An 18,877-nucleotide genomic window follows, 5' to 3' on the forward strand; every position below is an offset into this window, starting at 1 on the left:
GCCACAGCTTCTCTGTACAGCCCAGATATCTTTCTGTGCAATAATTTTTCCCCTTTTCACCTCTGATTTTACTCTCCTGTGCTTTCCTTCTTGCATGTCCTCTTTAAGAGAGTGTCTCTTTGTTGCTTTTCATGTCCTCTTAGTTGTTCCAGTTTCAGTTATTTTTTTCTGGAATGTGAGTGACCACAGCCCTGTGTACCAAGAGCTCTGGTGTCTTGTGTGTTGGCTTTAACATTCCCCATCTCTCCTGGAAATACCTGTGCTGGTGTATCCCAGGTTCAATTTGCCCTCTGATAAAAACACCCGTGTCCATTTGCTTTTCTGTTTATTTCCCCCTTTGTGTGCTTTCCAAACAAGAATTAGCAAAGGCCTTTTCCACTTCTGGCTCCCAGATTTTGCCCTAATCAGATGCAATTTGCATGACTTTTTTTTCCCCTTTGGTGATGTTCTGTGTAGGTGCAGGAAGGGTCATATTCTAAGCAAACAAGGTTGGAATTGTTGAAACCTTCCCTGCTGGTGCCCTTTTGTAACTTCAGTTCCAAAACTTTGTATCAAAGCCTGCTGTCTTGTTCCAGACGAATTTGAGGGAGAAAGAGATGAGGGCATAAAGCACTGGCAGAGAGGAGACACTCAGCCTTGTTTTCTTCTGTTTGAAACACATGGCTGTGTTGTGAATCACCTCTTACTTAACTAGCTGGTAGTTGGAGGATCCATGAGAAAACTCCAGACTTTTGGGGTTAATTGTCCTGAGAAGTGTGGAAAGGATTATCAGGAGTATGGAAGTAAGGAGAAAACCTTATGGTGGGTGCTGGCAGAGGATGTAGGGTTAAAACTTTGTGCAACCGAGTTTATTAATTCTGTTTCTTACAGAACTCTGTCTGATGTTGTGTTTTGGTTTTTTTCCCTCTCTTTCCAGGATTACATGCAGAATGTTCACGGCAAAGAGATTGACTTGCTGAGAACCACGGTGAAGGTCCCTGGGAAGAGGCCACCCCGTGCCACATCAGCCTGTGCCCCCATCTCCAGCCCCAAAACCAACGGCCTCTCCAAAGACATGAGCAGTTTACACATCTCGCCAAATTCAGGTAACAGGACACCTTGGTGGGGGGGAAAATGGGAGAAAAGCTGCATTTCCAGTGTCTGTAGGGAATCAGCATAACCAGCTGGGATATGATGGATATCTCTTAATAATTGGAGGTGTTCCAGGTCAGGCTGGTGGTGCTCAGAACAACCTGGTATCATGAAAGGTCTCCCTGCCCATGGTAGGGGCTGGAATTAGATGAACTTTAGGATTCTTTGCAACCCAAAGCCTTCTGCGATTTACAAACCCACTGATGTGAAAGTTTTTAAGCCCTGACTGCTGGTCTGTCCCCCACAAGAGATCCTGAGTAGCCTTCAGTGTCTGTTTTTGTGTATTTGCTACCTTGTACATGCCAAAGCTCTGCATAATTTCACAGTAATTAATATATGGGAGGAATTTATGATCTCTTATCTAATACTTAGGAAAAGCAAATGCTGTATCATCTGAAAGGCTTTTTGTGGCTTCCTGGTGAGATCCACAGCCCTTCTTTCTGCTTTTGGAAAAGTCAGTATTGTGTATTCTTCTAACAGCAAGATTCTTCTGTGGAAAGCTGTTTTAATTTATTGATGGAAGTGGTTTATAGCTCCTTCTGAGCTCTAAACAAAGATGTTTATTGTTTGCTGAAGTACTTGTCCATACAGCTAAGTGGATTTTTAAAAATTGCATTAAGGGAAAAAACATTTGAGACAATTTATCTTGTAAAATGTACAGCTTGTACAAAACTCATAATGGTGTAGTGGAAGTTCTGTCAGCATGTTTGGGATGGCATCCATAAACTTTCAAGTGTCTTTTGCATTTATGGATAACATAGACACCTCCTCCATGTGCCAGCAAAACCATTCCCACACTCCTGTCCCTGTGCAAAACCCACTGTTATTCCTGGATATTCAGGTGTCTTCTCTTGGATAATAATAATTATCTGTCTCATGCTTCATAGAATCAGGCTGGTTTGGGTTGGGAGGGACCTTAAATATTATCTAATTCCAACCCCCAGTCCTTAAAGCCAAAGGGTAATTCCCTGCTTTTTTGAGACATTCCCCTTTATCAGGAAAAAACAGAAAAGGTTTTTTCCCCTTCCAGCTGTGAATGGTAGTGGTTGAGATGGATTTTTAAAGTGGTGCCACTGAGCAGACACACCTGGAGATCTCGGCCTGGGACCTGAGGTGTCTGAAGCTGTCATTCCATCAGAGCCTTTTTCAAGTTTTGACCTGGCACTGTCAGAGTTCATAGGAGAAAATAATTAATGGTTGGGTTGTTTTTTTCCAGTTTACTATATAATTTAGATGTCTAGCTGTGGGGAGTGCTTTGGTTTTCCATATACGTCCTAATGTAGGGAAGAGAAGTGCTGGACTGAGTCAATAAACTGCAGGTGAGACATTTAAATAAAGAGATTTCAGCTTTTAACACACTTGAACACAGTCCAAAATTACTTCCAGAGAAGCGAGTTTCTGGAAACATTATTTAGACATTCATAAGAATTTAAGGTTTATAGCAAGGAATTTACATGTTTTGGCATCTACTTGGATTGCCAGGCCAGAGGGAAACTTTTATGACAGTTTACAGCAGGCAGCTCTTTGTGTTTGTGTGCGTGTGTGTGTCCTGGCCAGCCTGAGGTTTGATCACACAGAAAGCAGTCAGTTATGCCAGAAATTCCAAATACTGGAAAATTTAGATAGCGAATTTCAAATAACACTGTGGCAATAGTTGGAGCTTCTCTCCCTCCTCTTGGCTTCTTCATCCTCTTGCTTTAGAAACACTGAGACTTTGCTGTTGCTGATATCTGGTCAGCATCTGCTGCTTGTTGGCTTAAGAGCAAACATAAAAAGGAGCTGCTAATCACTTAAGAATGCTTAAAAATAAAGAAAAGAAAGGGAAAAAAAAAAAGGGGCACTGTCCCAAGCAGTGCCTGCCTTCTTCATCTGAGCTCTGATGTGGTCAGGGACAGTGGTCACAGCTCGTGATGGGTGGGAGGCCTGTCTGTAGGTACTTGGGGCTGAGTTCTGGAGTGCCAGGAGGACACCTGGAATTTCTGCAGTGGCCTGCCATGCAGCTCAAACACTGCAAATTATACCTTGCAGGCTGTGCTGCTGCCTCAGAGCTGGGAAAAGTGCTGTGTTGAGCCTGTGTGATGCTTGAGAATTGATCACAGGGCTGAACTTATCACTTACTGGTTGTCACTGGGAAATTTTTATACACGGCTCTGCCACAACTGGACCAAACAGCAAGAATCAGCACTTGCTATTTAGATTTTTCTGGCCTGTAAATTCACTATATTTTCTCTGCTTCATGTTACCTCTTCCCCAAAACAGTTAAATGCTGCTTGGCTTGGTTGATGCCTTCATTGACACTTAAACACTGCTGGAAGATGCCCCTTAAGGTTGGATTTTAGTACCCACTTTGCCAAGGAATCCATGGATTAAATGCCTATTTGATTGCCTGTAACTGATACTTTAAGATCATGTTCCAGCAAATAGTTTTTTCAGAGTGTAATTTCTTGTGACTCAACCACTCTTCTGATCCCACCATGGTTTGTGGGGCAGCAGAGCACCTCCAGCTCCTCCTTCTTCTCATCCCCTTCCCTCTCTAAAGCATTTTTGGACCTCAGTGATAGATCAGACACCTTGAATTTCCTCCCACATGGGGAGGGTCTTTCCCAAGGTGCTTCCCATGAAAGTGCTGTGAGCAGAATAGAGGGAATGAGGCTGATCAGGGCAGTATTGGGAATTTAGGAGGGGCAAACTCAGTTCTTTGGCACAAGTTACAGCAGCCAAGCAGCAAGCACTTGTTGGATTTAATTGACATTGGTGTCACATGCAGAAGGGAAAGCTTAGGAGTCTGTCATTCCTGTCACATGGAATTTTGTCATGCTTTGGGGCACTTCTGAGCTCAACAAGATTGTTTTTCTGATTTTAAAGACTTGGGCAAACAGCATAAAAAATCATCTCCCCATAACAGCTCTCCTGATCCATAAATGTGTTTGCATCCCAAACTTCTAGAAGCAGGTATCTCTGGGAAAAAGTCATCTTAATAACAGAAGCTAAGTTCCAGTCCTTGAGTTTGTGCTTCAGAGATGTAAAAAAAACCCCAAATAAATAAAGACCTTTTTGAGAATATGTCAATTAAAAAAACCCTGCCCTCTGAGTTTCCACTGGCACAAGGAAAAATCCACTGGCTGGAAAAAATACTCTTCCCTTGACATCAAGTCACAGTCCATTGTCACAGTCATGGTGGGACCGTGAACAAACTGGAAGTGAAACAGCAGTAGCAAGAAGGAATATTTTCTGTGCTCTGTCAGAAAACAGAGGAAGGAGTAGAAGATTGGGCTGCTCCTGCTGTTGCAAAGCCAACCACCTTGCCTGGAAAAAGGTTGACTTTGATTTGAAAACTGGTCTCTTCTTGGATTCTTGGAGGGGCAATTTGGGGTTTATTGGGTAAGAGCTGGGATTCTGTGTGGCAGCTTCTCCCAGAAAATAGAGACGTAGGGTTGTTTTAGTTGTGTTATTCATGTTGTATAGACCTTAAATAACAGGTTGTTAACTGTGGCTTTAGGGAAGGTGCTCATACCTGTAAGCTAACTTGGTAGGAATCTGTGAGCTGGGGGGAATTGAATGTTTACTCCCTTTAATCTAAAATTATGTCACTTCCGTGGTATCTTCAATACAAGCTGACTAGCAATGCTGTAACTGAAATTTAAATTAAATTTACATGGCACTGAGCACCATTCTGTTGAGGAGCTTAGTTGGAAGTGCTTCAGAATAGCGTAATTCTTGGACTTGCTTAGTTCCAGCTTTCTGTAAGAGCTGGGAGCAGGGCCAGAGTCCTGTCCATCCCACTGGCTGGTCACTCTGCCCTTTAGGGGCTGGCTCAGCCTGATTTTGGAGCCAGGAGTGGGCCCAGGTTTCATTCACTCCTGAATTGGGTTGGATTTGAGCTGCTTGACCTGAAGGTGAACTTATTCCTGAAATCTCTCCCAGGAGTCATTTATTTCTTCTCCTCTCCAAACAACCCAAAGCCTGGGCTGTAGCAAGAGCCACTGATGTAGAAAGTTCACGTCTAAAAATAGCTTATGGTGTAGAGATAAATTGTTTCCTGATTAACACTTCATTTAAATAATCTGGTGCTATTAAATTTCCTTAAAATGGTGACTGTACAGTATGTGAAGTATCCCAAGATGTGTTAGTTGCAGAGCCATCATTAAGTGTGCTGAAGGTTGTTATCTGCTAACTCCTTGTGACATTTTAGATGCTGCAGGAACGGCAGCTCCACGTTCTTATCACTGTGAGGTTCCTGTCTGTTATTAATTGGGATCATCTATCCAATCCTCAGTAGTTTTTGGGGATCATGTAATAATATTTTTTAATTGGGGGTCACTCTGAGGGTTCAGATGTTGCGATCAGGCTGATGATGAGTAAAAAGCCAAGAGCTCAGAAGCATGGGCAGCTTTTCCAAAGCCTGTGGATCTTGGGTGCCTTTGTAAATAAATGCTGAACTGAGTCTTAAATTTTGTAATCTGCTCTGAATTCCCTACTTGGAGGTGATCTGATGTGGGTCCCACAAGCCAGAGGTTGGTTGTTGGGAGTTATTTGTCACCAGTTCTGGAGTCTGGGAGGGACGTGAGGTGACTTTCACACGAAACATTTTCTGCGCTTCAGCTTTAGCGTGAGTTCATGTGTTTGCTGCAGATCACAAATGCAAGTTTGGGACTTAGTTTTGTCATCAATCACCTGAGTCAATTTTCCATCTGGGTGGCTTTGCTGTAGGTTCAGTGGTATACATCTGCAGCGACGGGAAGGAGAAGTTGGCAGTTTGCTCGTTTCAAAGGAAAAAAGCCCAATTTCAACTGCATCCGAGATTTCCCTTTCATCCCACTAGAGGGGGATCCCTCAAGGTCATTTTCTCCTGCTCCTTTGGACTAGGATTTGCCCTTTCCAGAACTAGAGAAATACAAACTTTCACTCTTAGTATCCTGTATTCCTTAATAATGGGAGAAAAGGAGCAGGGCACATATTAGCAATAATGAAATAAATATTTGATAAAATAACTGCGTTAGTTAAATATTGAGAAAAATGAGTTTGCTGAGATTTTTCACTTCAGGGGGAAAAAAAAGGAAAACTATCTGAGGATCCTTTCTCGAGGTGGGCAAATCCCTAATGATGATGAGGTGGATAAAGGGTAGCAATGTGTCATGGAGCTTCAGGCAGGTGACTGGAGCCTGCAGTCAGTGCCTGTTTCCCTCTGGATGATTTTCATGTCTCCATGGCGCCATATCCTGGATAAAATCCCAGATCTGCCTTGTCCACCCGATGAAATCCCGGTGCCTTGACGGTCCCACGGCACAGCACAAACTGCTTGGATGTTCAGACCTTTGCAGGATTGTCCGTGCTTTTCCCCCCGGTGATTTTAAGATATTAAAGCCATCGGGAGGGTTGAAGCTGATTTAGCAAACGGGGGAGGGAAAAAAAATTCACAAATGTGTTTGGAGTATTGAACTGCCGTTGACATCTAAAGTCCCAACCATGCTGTTTTCCTCCACACTCCAGCAATCAGGACATCCAGCAAACCCATAAAAAACCAAACTAATAGCATGAATATTCAGTGACCTAGAATACTAATTATTGTCATGAATATTAATGTGATCGGACTTGCTTTTTCCTCTTCTCTTTCTCTCTGGCTCGTTTTTTTTTTTTTTCCCCTCTATTTTTTTTTTAATTTTTTTTTTTTTTTCCACTCAGCCGGCTCTAAAGATGGACCATAATGAGAGCATTTAAGAGAGAGAGCGCTCTCCGCCGTGACAGGGACCGGGGTAATAAGGAGAGCTTGATTAACGTGGTGCACTTGGGGGAGAGATGAGAAGATTCACGTGGGCCTGTTGTGGGGGAGGCAATGAGGCACCGGCGGCTGTGTTGCTGCTCCCTCAGATTAATGAGGCCTAAGAGTGCATTAGGAACAGTGACAAAGGTTTGATCTAATGGGCTCAGTCATTTTTCCTTTGAGTGACAGACGCACAGAAGTAATTGGCTGTGCAGAATGGCAGCTCATTGGCAGTACTTAAGGATACATTATCCCCGTTGTGTGGCCCGCAGAGGCTGTTTATCAAAACTGCTCACACTGCAGACATGCATTCACTTAGCTGCTGTTACAGTGGCAATAGCTATTAAGAAAAAAAAAAGGCAAAAAAGTCATCTCGCATTCGTATCTATTGTCTCTTTTTCGAAAATAAAGTTTCTTTGTTCTGTTTCCTGAAGAGGCGGTGAATGCCAGCAGTGGTCCCTCCCCACCCCAGGAGGCTCTGCCAGGGGTTGGGAGGCTTGGAGCTTGTGGGAAGCTCCCAAAGTTAGCCCGGTTCATTTCAGCAGTCCCGATCCAGCACACAGGTAGGACCTGCCACCCCCTCTCCAATTCCATTATTAATAATTTCCACAGACAGTCGAAGGGATTAGGAAGCATTTTACATCCTTTGCCTCAGGGCCTTGCACATGCTCTGCTGTACCTACCTTGGAATGATTTGGATCTCTGCTGTTATTTTTCATAAAGTTTAATCCGTGGTTCCTCTTGGGATTCACAGCCAAATAAGAGCAACACGAAGCAGAGTTTTTGCCAGCAAAACATTCACCTCTGGGTCTTAAAGCTGCAGTCCCTGAATAAGCAGATAACCTCAATCAGAACTTGCCTAGAAAACCAAGCATATCTTATTTATTACTGTTACTTGTTAAAACTACAGAAAAATAATAATAATATGCCTGCCAGGAAAGGAAAGCAGGCTTTGATCCCAGCAGAGTAAATAGTCGGGGATCTCAAGCAGAAGCCCGCAGTGAAGATCTTGGGTTTAACTTTCTTTTAGAAGAGATGTCTCCTCTGATGACTTAATTTTCCTCCACACTTGCTGTGTTGCTTTGGCATGCTCTGAGAATAATAGCTTTCCTCGTTATATTCCCAGCACCACGTCCTTCACTGCCAGGATATTTCTTGGCACTGCCTTGTTTGTTCATTAGTATTGACCCCGCTCGGTTTGTGCGCTGCTAATCGAGCCCACTTCGGCAGGGATGGAGATGGAAGGGCTTCCTCTAGGAATAGCTGCTTGTCCTTAGGAATTTTGTTCACTAAGTAAATGCTTCAGGAAAAAAAATAGTCTTAAAACTAAGTAAAACTCACAAGTGAGTTTGCTGCCACAGTGTCGAAAGTGATTGTCAGCGAGTTCCAGCACTGGAACCAGGGTGCTTTGGAAAGATTTTTGTCGTAGAGTCACAATGGTTTGGGTTGGAAGGGACCCAAAAGATAATCTATTTCCAACCCTCCCTCTCACTCGTGTTGTGTGTGAGGAACCTCAGGTAATTTTAGGTGCCTGAAAAAGCTGGGGCAGAGACCACGTGCTGCTTGCACACTGCCATCAGGATGAACCAGAATCCATAGCAATACTTGAGGGAATTTTACCCCCCTCAAGAACCTGGCTATGACATTTAGAGCTCTTCAGGTCCCACAGTCTCCTCAGAATGTGGCCAGACACCTGGGCAATGCCTCCCTTGCCAGCATAGGATTCTTCTCAGTGGGAGAGGCTAGGAGCTGTAAGTAGCTGTTTTCCCAGATTTCAGTGCACACACAGTTGATCTCCAGAAAGTGGGATGCACCTGGAAAAGATGGATGCTGAGACAGCATGCTAATGGAACCCAGGAGATCTGTCCCCAAATGTTCCTGGTCCCAAGGTTCATTTCTATAGGTAAAGGAGAGGCGGGAAACACAGCTGGGATGGTAAGGCACTTCTCAGGAAAGGTTTTTGCACTGGAAAGGTTTCTGCACAACTCTGGGAATTAATTCTGAGCATGATGCAGAGCTGAGGATGAGAAGGGAATGCAATGGGGCTTCTCCCTTTCCCTTTCCACCCTGAAGAGACTCGTGGGAGTAGTGCTGGGTCTGGGTTTGGAAGGGGCATCCACAGCCAATCTAACCTACTTGACAGTGCCTGGTGCTGAATTAGAGGGCATTTCAAGAATAGGCAGAATTCCTGCAACACAAATTGACCCAACATGATTTGAAACAATTAACCCTCTGATATCAAGAGTCAGGATTTCCTGACCCACAACTCTAATGTATTTTTCATTAGTTCTAACAGCTGGTGAGCGCAGCCCTCTGGCCTTAAGAGGTTTATTTCCTTCTCTTTTTTTTTTTTTTTTTTTTTTTTTTTGGAAGAGAAACTCGTCATGGACACGAGGAGCTTGGCAGAAATGAAAGATGGTGAAAGCAGGGCAGTAGGGCTGCAGTTTATCTGATTCAGTCTTTCTGTGCAGCCCCCTGCGAGTCTCATACGCTGCTGCTTCATGGAAAAATATAGTTCTGCTTCACAACTCGTGCACTGACTGCTCGTCTCATAAATCCTACAGTATATTAGTTGCACTTGTGAATGGAACTTCTGGTAGCTGATTTGTTTGGAGGAAATCACAGACGTGTCTGCAGCGGGGAATGGAATTCATTTGTGCCCAGTATCGTTTGTGTCACTTGTATCTCACTTCTCAGGGTCTGCTTGTGAATTATATTCCTTCTGCATTTGTAATTAGTGGGTGGTGTAGTTGGTGAAGGCTTGAAATGATATGTCTGTTCCACTAACCTGTGATGATTCACAGGATTATTAAGATAAAAACCAGCAAAAGAGGGATTGCAGATGTGCTGTCCCTCATACTGCTCCATTACAGGAGCAAACGTGACCAAAACCCCGAGTGGTTTATTTTTGTTGGACAAGTCACTGTATATATGTGAGACAGCATTTCTATTAACCTTAATTGCATATTTTATTACAATTTTTACAATAGACCTTTTACCTTTTGGCTTTTACCTACTAGACACACACCATCCACATCTTGTCCAGTCCCCTGTTTGTGTGAATCCTGGTTATTTCCATTTCATTTCTAAGTCTTGCATTTCTACTCTGTGGTTTGGAAATCCCAGAGGGCTGTGTGTGAGGAGCCAGAGTGACTCCTTGTTCTCCTTCTGCCCCCAGTGTGTGTTTCAAACCTCAGCTTCTCCACACGCACTCTCCCCAGCTTAATTTCTCTTGCCTCCACCTGCTCCTGGCAGCGATTTACACTGACTCAATGGGTATTTAAATGGGGTTTTGTGTGAGCACGCTCACTTTTCTTAGGGGCTCGTCTGCTGAGCAGTGGCCAAACCTGGAAATTACCTTGAATCTTAATTTGGATGGGTTTTGTGGGGCTTAATTGTTTGAACGTTTTGTAAGCGCGGCCGTAACGGGGTGTTTTATAACATCAGAAAAGATAGTTTTAATAAAGCTGTCTAGAGCTAGAAAGAGGAACTCTTTCTTTGATGCTCCTTTGGTAGATGAAAACATTTTTGTTCAATAGGAGACCAGCATCTTTTTTTTTGCTCATTTGAGACAAGTTCTGGCAACATACTGATATTCATTCAAATATAAATGCCATACTCCCTTTGAAATGCAAATTGTTTAAAGAAAAATAGCATATGGTAGAGGTAAGTACCTTTTCAAATCAGCTCCCACACTTTAGGGATGTGAGTACAGCTAAAATTATTCTTTGGAAAGAATCTGGAGCCTTTGACACATTGAAGCTTGAACTAATCAAGGCTTCCCAGTAAGCATATACACATATCCATATCAAGGAAACAGTGCTGAGAATACATGGATTAGCATAGTAATTTAACTGCCCCCTGCTAATCAACTTAAGCAACCAGCTGACGCATGTAGGATGCATTTGAAGAGGCAACTCTTTCACAGCTCCAGCATGGGCCAGGTATTAGGCCAGGAGTTCGGGGTCCAGTGAAGATGGGTATCTGTCTGTGGATGGGGGGACAGGAAGTGCAGGATGTAAAGGTTTGGTGTGCCTAACCCAATACACAGACTTTGCTTTTCATGGATCAGAGAGCCACTAAATGGTTTGTGTTGGAAGGAACCTTAAATCTCATCTGGTCCAAAGCCCTTCCATGGGTAGGGACATCTTCAGCATTTTCACTGAGTACTGCTGGCCTTCACTGTTTCACTGTCTCCTACTTATCTGCTGTCTGAGGTGGTTTCTGGATTTATCTGTGAGGAAAATTAAATGGCTTTTGCCAAGTCTGGTTTGGGGTTTGCCCACTGTAGATGGGAAGAACTGTGGCACTGTGTTGGAGACACAGCAAGAGCAGCAGTCCTTTTTTTGGGCTGGCAGCATTAGTGCCTAGTGTGGGATTCATGTCCTGCAGTTGGACTGGGAAGTGGGAAAATTAGCTCTAGATTGGGAAATAATAATTTTTAAATAAAGTCCTAAGTAACAAGTTTGTGCTAGAGCTGGATATATCGAGGAGGGGGACAGGAAAAGAAAGGCACACTGTTTTCTATAGTGTGGCCCTTCTGATACCTACTTGTGGATTCTGACTTGATGGCCTGACCTGTCAGAAAAATACACACCTTGCAGCACCTGCACACAGTGGGATTTAATACTGAATAAAGATTATCATGAAGGTTGCAGCATAAAGGTTACCAGGCTATGGCAGTAGGAAAGAGGGAGCTGGGCTGGGTTCATCACTGTTCAGTAAAGTGTCACATGAATGTACTTGGCACCTGTTTCGTGCTAGCAGCCGTCCCTTTGGGAGAGGTGCAGTAGAAGAAAAATGCTTCTTTGGTTCCCAGAATAAGTCACTTCTCAAGGTTTATGTCACAGTGTAGGGTTGGAGTTTTCTCAGATGGCGTTAAGGTGAGACTAGAGCTTTTGGTGCTGACCTGATGACAGAGCAATCTTGATGTTCTCTTTCCAAGGTTTTGGTTTTGCATCATGGTTAGAAGGTGACTGAACACTTGTGTTCAAAAGCTTAGAGTAGGTGGAAGATGCTAGCATAGAAATACCACGGCATGGCTTGTGTCTATGTTGGCCTAAATCTCAAGTCTGTAGAACCCACTCGGTCTCAAACTCTTGTCACTCGCATTAGCCATTCTCTTTAATTTGGTGGCTCATCAAAATAATTTATTAATATTCATAGTTTTTCTGCATTGTGAAAACCAGAGAGAAAGGGGATTTCAAAGCAAGCATCACAAGCTGATTTGGAAGGAGAGATTTCTTTAAAGACAGCACAGAATAGAACTTTTGTCAGCTTACGTTTTCATTTTCTGTTGTGGTTTTAAAATACTGAATTACAATTTAGTTCTGTATTCTGTAGTCTCATGCCTTGGGAGGTCCCAACATGGTTCCAAAACCCACCTTAGACTTTACATAATTAAACAAATGAGTTTTTCTGTCTGTATTTCATGTCTGCAAAGCAGGGATTGCCAGGCAGAAGTTCTTGAGGGCTAAGTACGTTGAAGACACAGATACTGTGATGGATCTGTGTTAAGGACTAAAGAGGAGATTTTGTCTTGGGAAAGGGGAGGAGAGAAAGGGACAATTATGCCAACTCTAATAAACACAAAGTAGTTCACTAAGCTCTGTTGTCTTCCCAAAGGCAGCTCTGGGAAAAGACATAATGATAGAACTGGGAGTCAGGAGATCTGGGTTTTATTTTCAAGTCTGCCACAATCTTCCTTTGTGGCCCTGGGTCATTTAACCTCTGAAAAATGGGGGAAATGATAGCAGATAATTAACAACCTCACAGGAGCATTGAAAATTAATTCATTAATTTTTCTGAACTCATCAGTAGAAGGTGCAATGGAAATGCAAAGTGTGAGGGTACGTTATAATACTGCGTCTGTTCCTTTCCCTTTGCATGTGTTTTTTAAGAGTATTCTTCAATCCATAGAGGACCTGTGGGGCACCTTTAGAGAGCCTGCCACAAGGAATCAAACTGGCACTGTAAATTCTTTGTGGCTTTATGATATGCAGGGCCTGTGCTAGCAATGGAATAAAATGTGCTCGGAACCCAAAACTGTGGAGCAGGTTTTGGCCCGTAGCAAGTTGTAAGTAAGACCATCAGAAACCTGAGTTTCTGGAAAGGTTTTAATTGTTTCTACTCTAAAATGTATTCAACCAGATCCGACTTGTCCCATTTTATGATGAGAAACCGGTCCCTGTCACTCCCCCTCGCACACATCTCCCAGCATTTTAATGTCCTAGGCCTCAGTGATCATGGAAATGCAGAAATGTTTACTGGGTAAGGCTGTTCTTTGTGTGTCCCCTTTTGTGTCACATACCTGGGACAAGCCCCAGGAATGATACTTGCAGTCAGTCCAGTGTCTGCTTTGTGTCACAATGTTGTTTTAAGATTAAATGTCCAAGAAAGTTGGTTTTTTTGGGTTTTTTTTCTGTGGTCTCTTAGTGCTGGCAGTCATTTGCTCCCCATCACTGTGTTCTTGGGGTACATACTTGTGTCAGGCATTAACAACTCAGTTGTATTGATTTTCTGTGAACAGTCTAAGCTCTAGAGGAGCTCCAGAGAGTGTGCCTGGTAGCAGGGTGGTGGAAGATTGTGTTTCCCTGAAGGTGAATGAACAGCATGAGGTGACACCATGAACAATTTGGCTTTCTTCTCTTCTTTGCTCTGGTCTCAGGACCGTCAGCTCCAGCACTTCAGGGAGGGTCATCGTGTGGCTGAAGTACCCCCTGTTTCTGCTCTTGTTCAGACACCCCCATCCATCCCAATGCAAAATCCCTTTTGTCCTCTCTATTGACACGATTTGTTTTCCCTTTGTGCCTAGGGAACGTGACTACTAGCACATCTGTGTCTCAGATGGCCAGTGGGATCAGTCTGGTGTCCTTCAACAGCCGCCCGGACGGTATGCACCAGCGCTCCTACTCGGTCTCCAGTGCAGATCAGTGGAGCGAGGCCACAGTCATTGCCAACTCTGGCATTAGCAGTGGTAAGAAACCTGCAGCTTGGGGGGTCACCTGCTTTGGGGTCAATGGGGAGTGTGCTGCTCTTGCTTTTTTTTTTAATGGAATGATGCCCCCCCCCCATCCCGTTGTGCTGTTGGGTGGTGAACTTGCAGCGTGTGAGGGGAAAATTTGGATTAGAAGAAAGGGAATGGATGGATGCAGTACTTCTTTTATGAGGGCACAGAGTGACAGGACAAGGGGGAATGGTTTTAACTGAAAGAGTGGAGGCTTAGCTTGGATATCAGGGAGAAATCCCTGAGAGGGTGGTGAGACCCTGCAGAGGTTGCCCAGAGAAGCTGTGGCTGCCCTGGAAGTGTCCAAGGCCAGGCTGGATGGGACTGGAGCAACCTGAAAGAATTCCGTGGTTTTTTTCTCCAATGTGAAGAGCTAATGTAGTTACAATACTGCTTAATTTTAATTCCAGGAGCATGATCATAAGATTCCAGAATGGTCTGGAAAGGGACCTTTAAGCCCAGCTTCCACTATCCCAGGCTGCTCCAAGCCCCATCCAGCCTGGCCTTGGACATTTCCAGGGATGGAGCACCTACATAATGTGTGATGTTTGCTTGAGGTTCAAATTCCTTGCCCTGTGTGATGAGTATTAGCAGTAAATGACCCTCCAGATCTCCTCAGTGAGTCCTTTCTCTGCTGTGCTCTTGCTCCATTGCCTGCACACTCCTGGCACAGCCTTAGTGTTTCCTCTGTGGAGCATTTAACAGCATTAAAAGGAGCAGACACTGTTCCTGGTGGTGTTTTGGAATTATTAGATTGTAGCAATGATTGTTTTTAAAGGGTAGATGTGATATTTGCTACCAGATCAGGGTGAATAGGTAGGAGAAAGGGGAGGATTGCTGTTTCTGATGGCTGCCCCTAAAATGGGAACAGTTAGGGGAATGTGGGAACTATTTCACATGTCCCATACATCTCTGTGTCTGTATAAGGTCTGAGTCTGAGTATAGCCCTGAGAGCATCTCTGGGTTTTCTAGCAGCTCTGGATAGGTTTTTAGTGTCACCTCAGGAGTACAGAGAGTTTCAAATCATGATCACCTTGTTTCAGAGTGGCATAAACTATCAAATTCATACTTACCAAAGCAAAGACTTTTTTTCTGGAGCTGTAAACATGAGGGCAGCACCTTCAGTAGAATTTGCATTAAAATGGTCCAGATTTTGCCTAAGAATTTTCTGCCTGAGCCTTGCAGGAAGGCAGGGATGTTGTGAAGCAGCACAGTGAAGTGAATGCTCCAGCCCTGTTCTCTTCTGTGCCCACCCAGGTCACCCACTCCTGGTTAAGCTTTTAGGGGAGGCAGCATTGCCCTGCATTGATGCTGAGTTGGTTTCCCACTTAAAATCATAATATCTTCTACCTCATTTTCTTGAGCTGCTTTGACATTTAATCCACCCCAACTCCACCTCCCTTCTGAAAGGTTAGACCAAAGTTTTGGCTTTTTTGTACCTTCTATCCAATGTCTTTTTTAAGGCAAGATGAAGAAAGTTGAGTGCTGGCTCTAGGAGAAAAGCAGGAGCTGTAGGCTGCAGTCTGTGCACCTTGACACACTTGCAGGCAGGTGAGCAGGTGCTATCCCTGTGCCAAATGAGCCTGCAGGGCAGAAAAACCTTCAGAATTCAGTGAACTCCTACAAGCAGCGTGGAAATAAAATCTTCAAAAGTAGAAATAGCACTGAAATTCCTGCCTTTTGCCATCCCCTTGACTTCAAAATGCTGTATTTGCTGGACTTGCCTTTTGCTCCTGCTGCTGATCCCAAGCTGGTTTGCAATTCCTGGCAAGGGGAACCTTTGTTCCCACCCCAGATGTGCAGTTTCTGACTTGACATTCATATGGGATTACTTCTGGCTCAAAAGAGATGACAGCCGGAATTACCTGTTAAATGCTTATTTTGAAATTGCGGGTGATTGGTGGGTACTTGTGAATAAGCCTACCTCCAATAATTTCTTGCAGAGGTTCCAATATTTAAAACAAAATTTTAAGAGGTTTTTTTTTATAAGTATGGAGGAAAAATTGGATTAAAAATGAGTTTTAGGCAACTAAGGGTCATCAAACTCAGAAGTATTGCACTAAAACTCCTACAAAACCTCAAGAATAATTGATTGCTCTGAGTGTATCATCCTTGGGTAAGCTCAGAGATGTGTCCTTTATGTTGGCAAGTTGACGCATGAAAAACCCTTTTTAATTTCTGGGGGTTTTTTCTCCATTAAAAGATTTTTGAATTTTAGTCATAAAAAGCTAATACTGTGAAAGCAGCAGGTATGGCAAGAAGCTAAGCATCTTTTGGAATTCAAATGCCAATGTACTGGAGAATATGCCTGCTTATTGTCACGTGGTTTTATTGTAGACAAAATAACATATTGGGATTCAATTTTTCTCTGCACCTTTTTTTCACATTAAATTAATACTTTGTGTGGCTCCAGAGAACTTTTCAAAGTCTTCCAAACCAGACCTTTGGTTTCCTGGGGCTTCTGTCTTTCAAGCAGCTGTGAACATCTCCTAATTAGATAAATTACTTTGTAGTGGGCAGAGCCACAAAACAGGAGGTGCTGGTTAAATTAAAGGGGAAAAATAGAAAAATCCATTCTCTGAAATGGAATGCCCCACTGCTTTATGACTATTACTGTTGTAAGGTTTTACATTTAAGTACCTGAGGTTTAAAATTAAATGTCTAATATAATTTGGCGCTGGTAACATGAAGCCTGCGAGTGCCCTGGGAGAAAATCTCGACAGCTTAGTTTGGTGTTTCAAATTGCTGCGTGCTGGATAGTGAGCAGCTCGTGCTGCTGGCTCACTATTTAGCTCAGTCCCACCTGCTGTTCAGCATCATTTCCAATGCAGGAACATATTTGCCTTAAAAACTCCCGAAATTTCAAAAGGCTGTTCCAGCAGCACATGAAAAATTAATTCTTTCTGCCTTTTTTCCTTTTTTTTTTTTTTTCCTCTTCTCCTCTGTACTCTTGTAAGTGCTTGACAGAAGTAATTTTAGCAGTGAGGGAGAATAAAAACTGGGGGCAGTAAATCCCTGTCCAGGAAGCTCTTGTGTAGATTCTTTATGGGCCCAGAATTGATCTGCGTGTCAGATCCTGATGTAGTTTCAACTGTTTATCACCCTAATGGTGGGAGAGAGACCATGAACATCAACTTATAATCCCCCATGAAAGAAATTGGTGTTTGCAGTCAATGAAGGAGCAGCTCAGCTTTATTGATAGATTTGGAACAATTACTGCTGCTCCAGCTATTGGCCCAGAGGTTTTCCTGGATCCCACTGGAAGCCTGAGATGATTTTTCCTCTGATAAATCTTCTCCTTGATGTTTTTGGGGGTTTTTATCACCCAGAATTATCTTTAGTTGCTCATTTCTGGGGAACAGGAGGGTTTCTGGTCTCAGGGTAGCCATTTGTGACCTGTTTGGCTCACAAGTTCTGTTCTGGATGGTGCATCCCACAATTCCTCCTCTGTAAATCCAGCTCTTATTTTCTTAAAATCATGAATTTTTACATTTGGAAAAGGCCTCTAATATCAAGTACAACCCCAAACCCAGCACTGCCAAGCCCACCACCAAACCCTGTTCTTAAGTGCCAAATCCAGATGTTTTTTGAACACTTCTGTGGTGATGATTCTACCACTTCTCTGGGCACCCTGTGCCAGTGCCTGACCACCCTTCCAGTGGGGACATTTTCCTGACAGGAGGGGACATCTGGGGCCAGGCTCTGCTCCAGGCAACAGGGACAGGAGGAGAGGGAACGGCCTCAGGCTGGGCAGGGCAGGCTCAGGGTGCACACCAGGAGAATTTCTCCATGGAAAGGGTGTCAGGTACTGGAAGGGGCTGCCCAGAGAGGTTTGGAGTCCCCAACCCTGGAGATGTTCAGGAAACACCTGGACGTGGCACTCAGAGCTCTGGGCTGGGGACAGTCACAGGTTGGACTCAATGGCCTTGGACGGCTTTTACAATTCCATGGTTTTAGTGGTGCAGGTGCCACTAAAGAGATGGGTCTGTCTGCTCTCCAGTCTTCACAATTTGTGCACCTCTGAAGAGGTTACCTGACAGGCAGACCCTCAAATTTGCCATCAGATGTTTTTGTGGTGCCAGGGACCACAGGCAGCTGCCTTGCAAAAGTGAGGTTTGTGAGATTACTCTGAGAAGATCAAGGATGTAATTTCCTACCTGGGGATGAAGCAGCAGCTTGGTTCATTCTCTTTTTAAATGTCCTGCTTTATCATTTGGCTTCTGTGCCCTGAGACCATTGGAGGGAAGGATTCTTTCCTGAAGGATTCAGCATTCGGCTCTTCTGCCAGAGCACTGCAAACAGCACTTTGCATGGGGCAGAGATTTCTCGTCTCTGGACTTGTAAATTGTCATTTGAATTCCAGCATGATGTAAAACTCTGCTGTAAATCAAATATCTGTTTAAATATCATCCACTTAGGCTTTATCACTGTACAATTGCTTGTACGGGCCATTTGAGCTGGGCTGTAATTTATGGAAGTTGTAATACCTGGTGTCTTCTGAGTTTCTAACAGTTTGGTGTTCAGGTTTATTAATGTAAAATTGAGTTCTCACTGTGCCATGGGGTGTGAGAGGTCGCTGGAGTGTTGATATTAATGCAGACCTTGCAACTTGCCTCACTTGTCTGATCCTAAGTGCTGGGAATGATTAAATGATGGAACCTTTCTGCTCTGCCTTGGAAAAGGAAATGGTTCAACTTGCATCTGACATCAGAAAATACCATTTAGAGCTGTTGGGATTCCATAGGCAAGCTGTTCACCAGGATCAATTATATAATTTCAAGTAGATTCATAAAATTTTGGAACTATTTTTGGTCAGTGTATACAGATGGTTTAGGTTGGAAGAGCTTTTTCCTCGTTTTTAAATATGGAAATTGTGACTGAAAAGCAAATATAGATTTATTTACTCCCTTTTTTTTTGCCTCCAGCTGCTTTAGAGCTACTCTGGGGTTTTCTGTAGTTCTTACTACTTAACATAATAA

At 43.6% G+C, this 18,877-nt stretch overlaps 1 protein-coding gene and 1 long non-coding RNA gene across 10 annotated transcripts in view; one reads left to right on the forward strand and one right to left on the reverse strand.

Moving 5' to 3' along the window:
• Nucleotides 1-18,877, forward strand: part of AGAP1 (ArfGAP with GTPase domain, ankyrin repeat and PH domain 1) — a 289,598-nt gene that overhangs the window by 185,770 nt on the left and 84,951 nt on the right. For 7 of the 9 annotated variants that reach the window (XM_079310686.1, XM_079310687.1, XM_079310688.1 and 4 more), the window contains 2 exons: nucleotides 917-1,085; nucleotides 13,707-13,868. In XM_079310686.1, the coding sequence (XP_079166812.1) occupies nucleotides 917-1,085; nucleotides 13,707-13,868 (331 nt within the window). The remainder of the gene's footprint in view (nucleotides 1-916; nucleotides 1,086-13,706; nucleotides 13,869-18,877) is intronic. The other 2 variants (XM_079310689.1, XM_079310685.1) reach the window with 1 other exon arrangement.
• The window catches only part of LOC306804315, a 103,517-nt gene that overhangs the window by 5,373 nt on the left and 79,267 nt on the right, over nucleotides 1-18,877 (reverse strand). The gene's annotated exons all lie outside the window — the stretch shown is intronic.

The sequence above is a fragment of the Erithacus rubecula genome, assembly GCF_903797595.1.
Source record: "Erithacus rubecula genome assembly, chromosome: 8".
NCBI classification, from domain to species: domain Eukaryota; kingdom Metazoa; phylum Chordata; class Aves; order Passeriformes; family Muscicapidae; genus Erithacus; species Erithacus rubecula.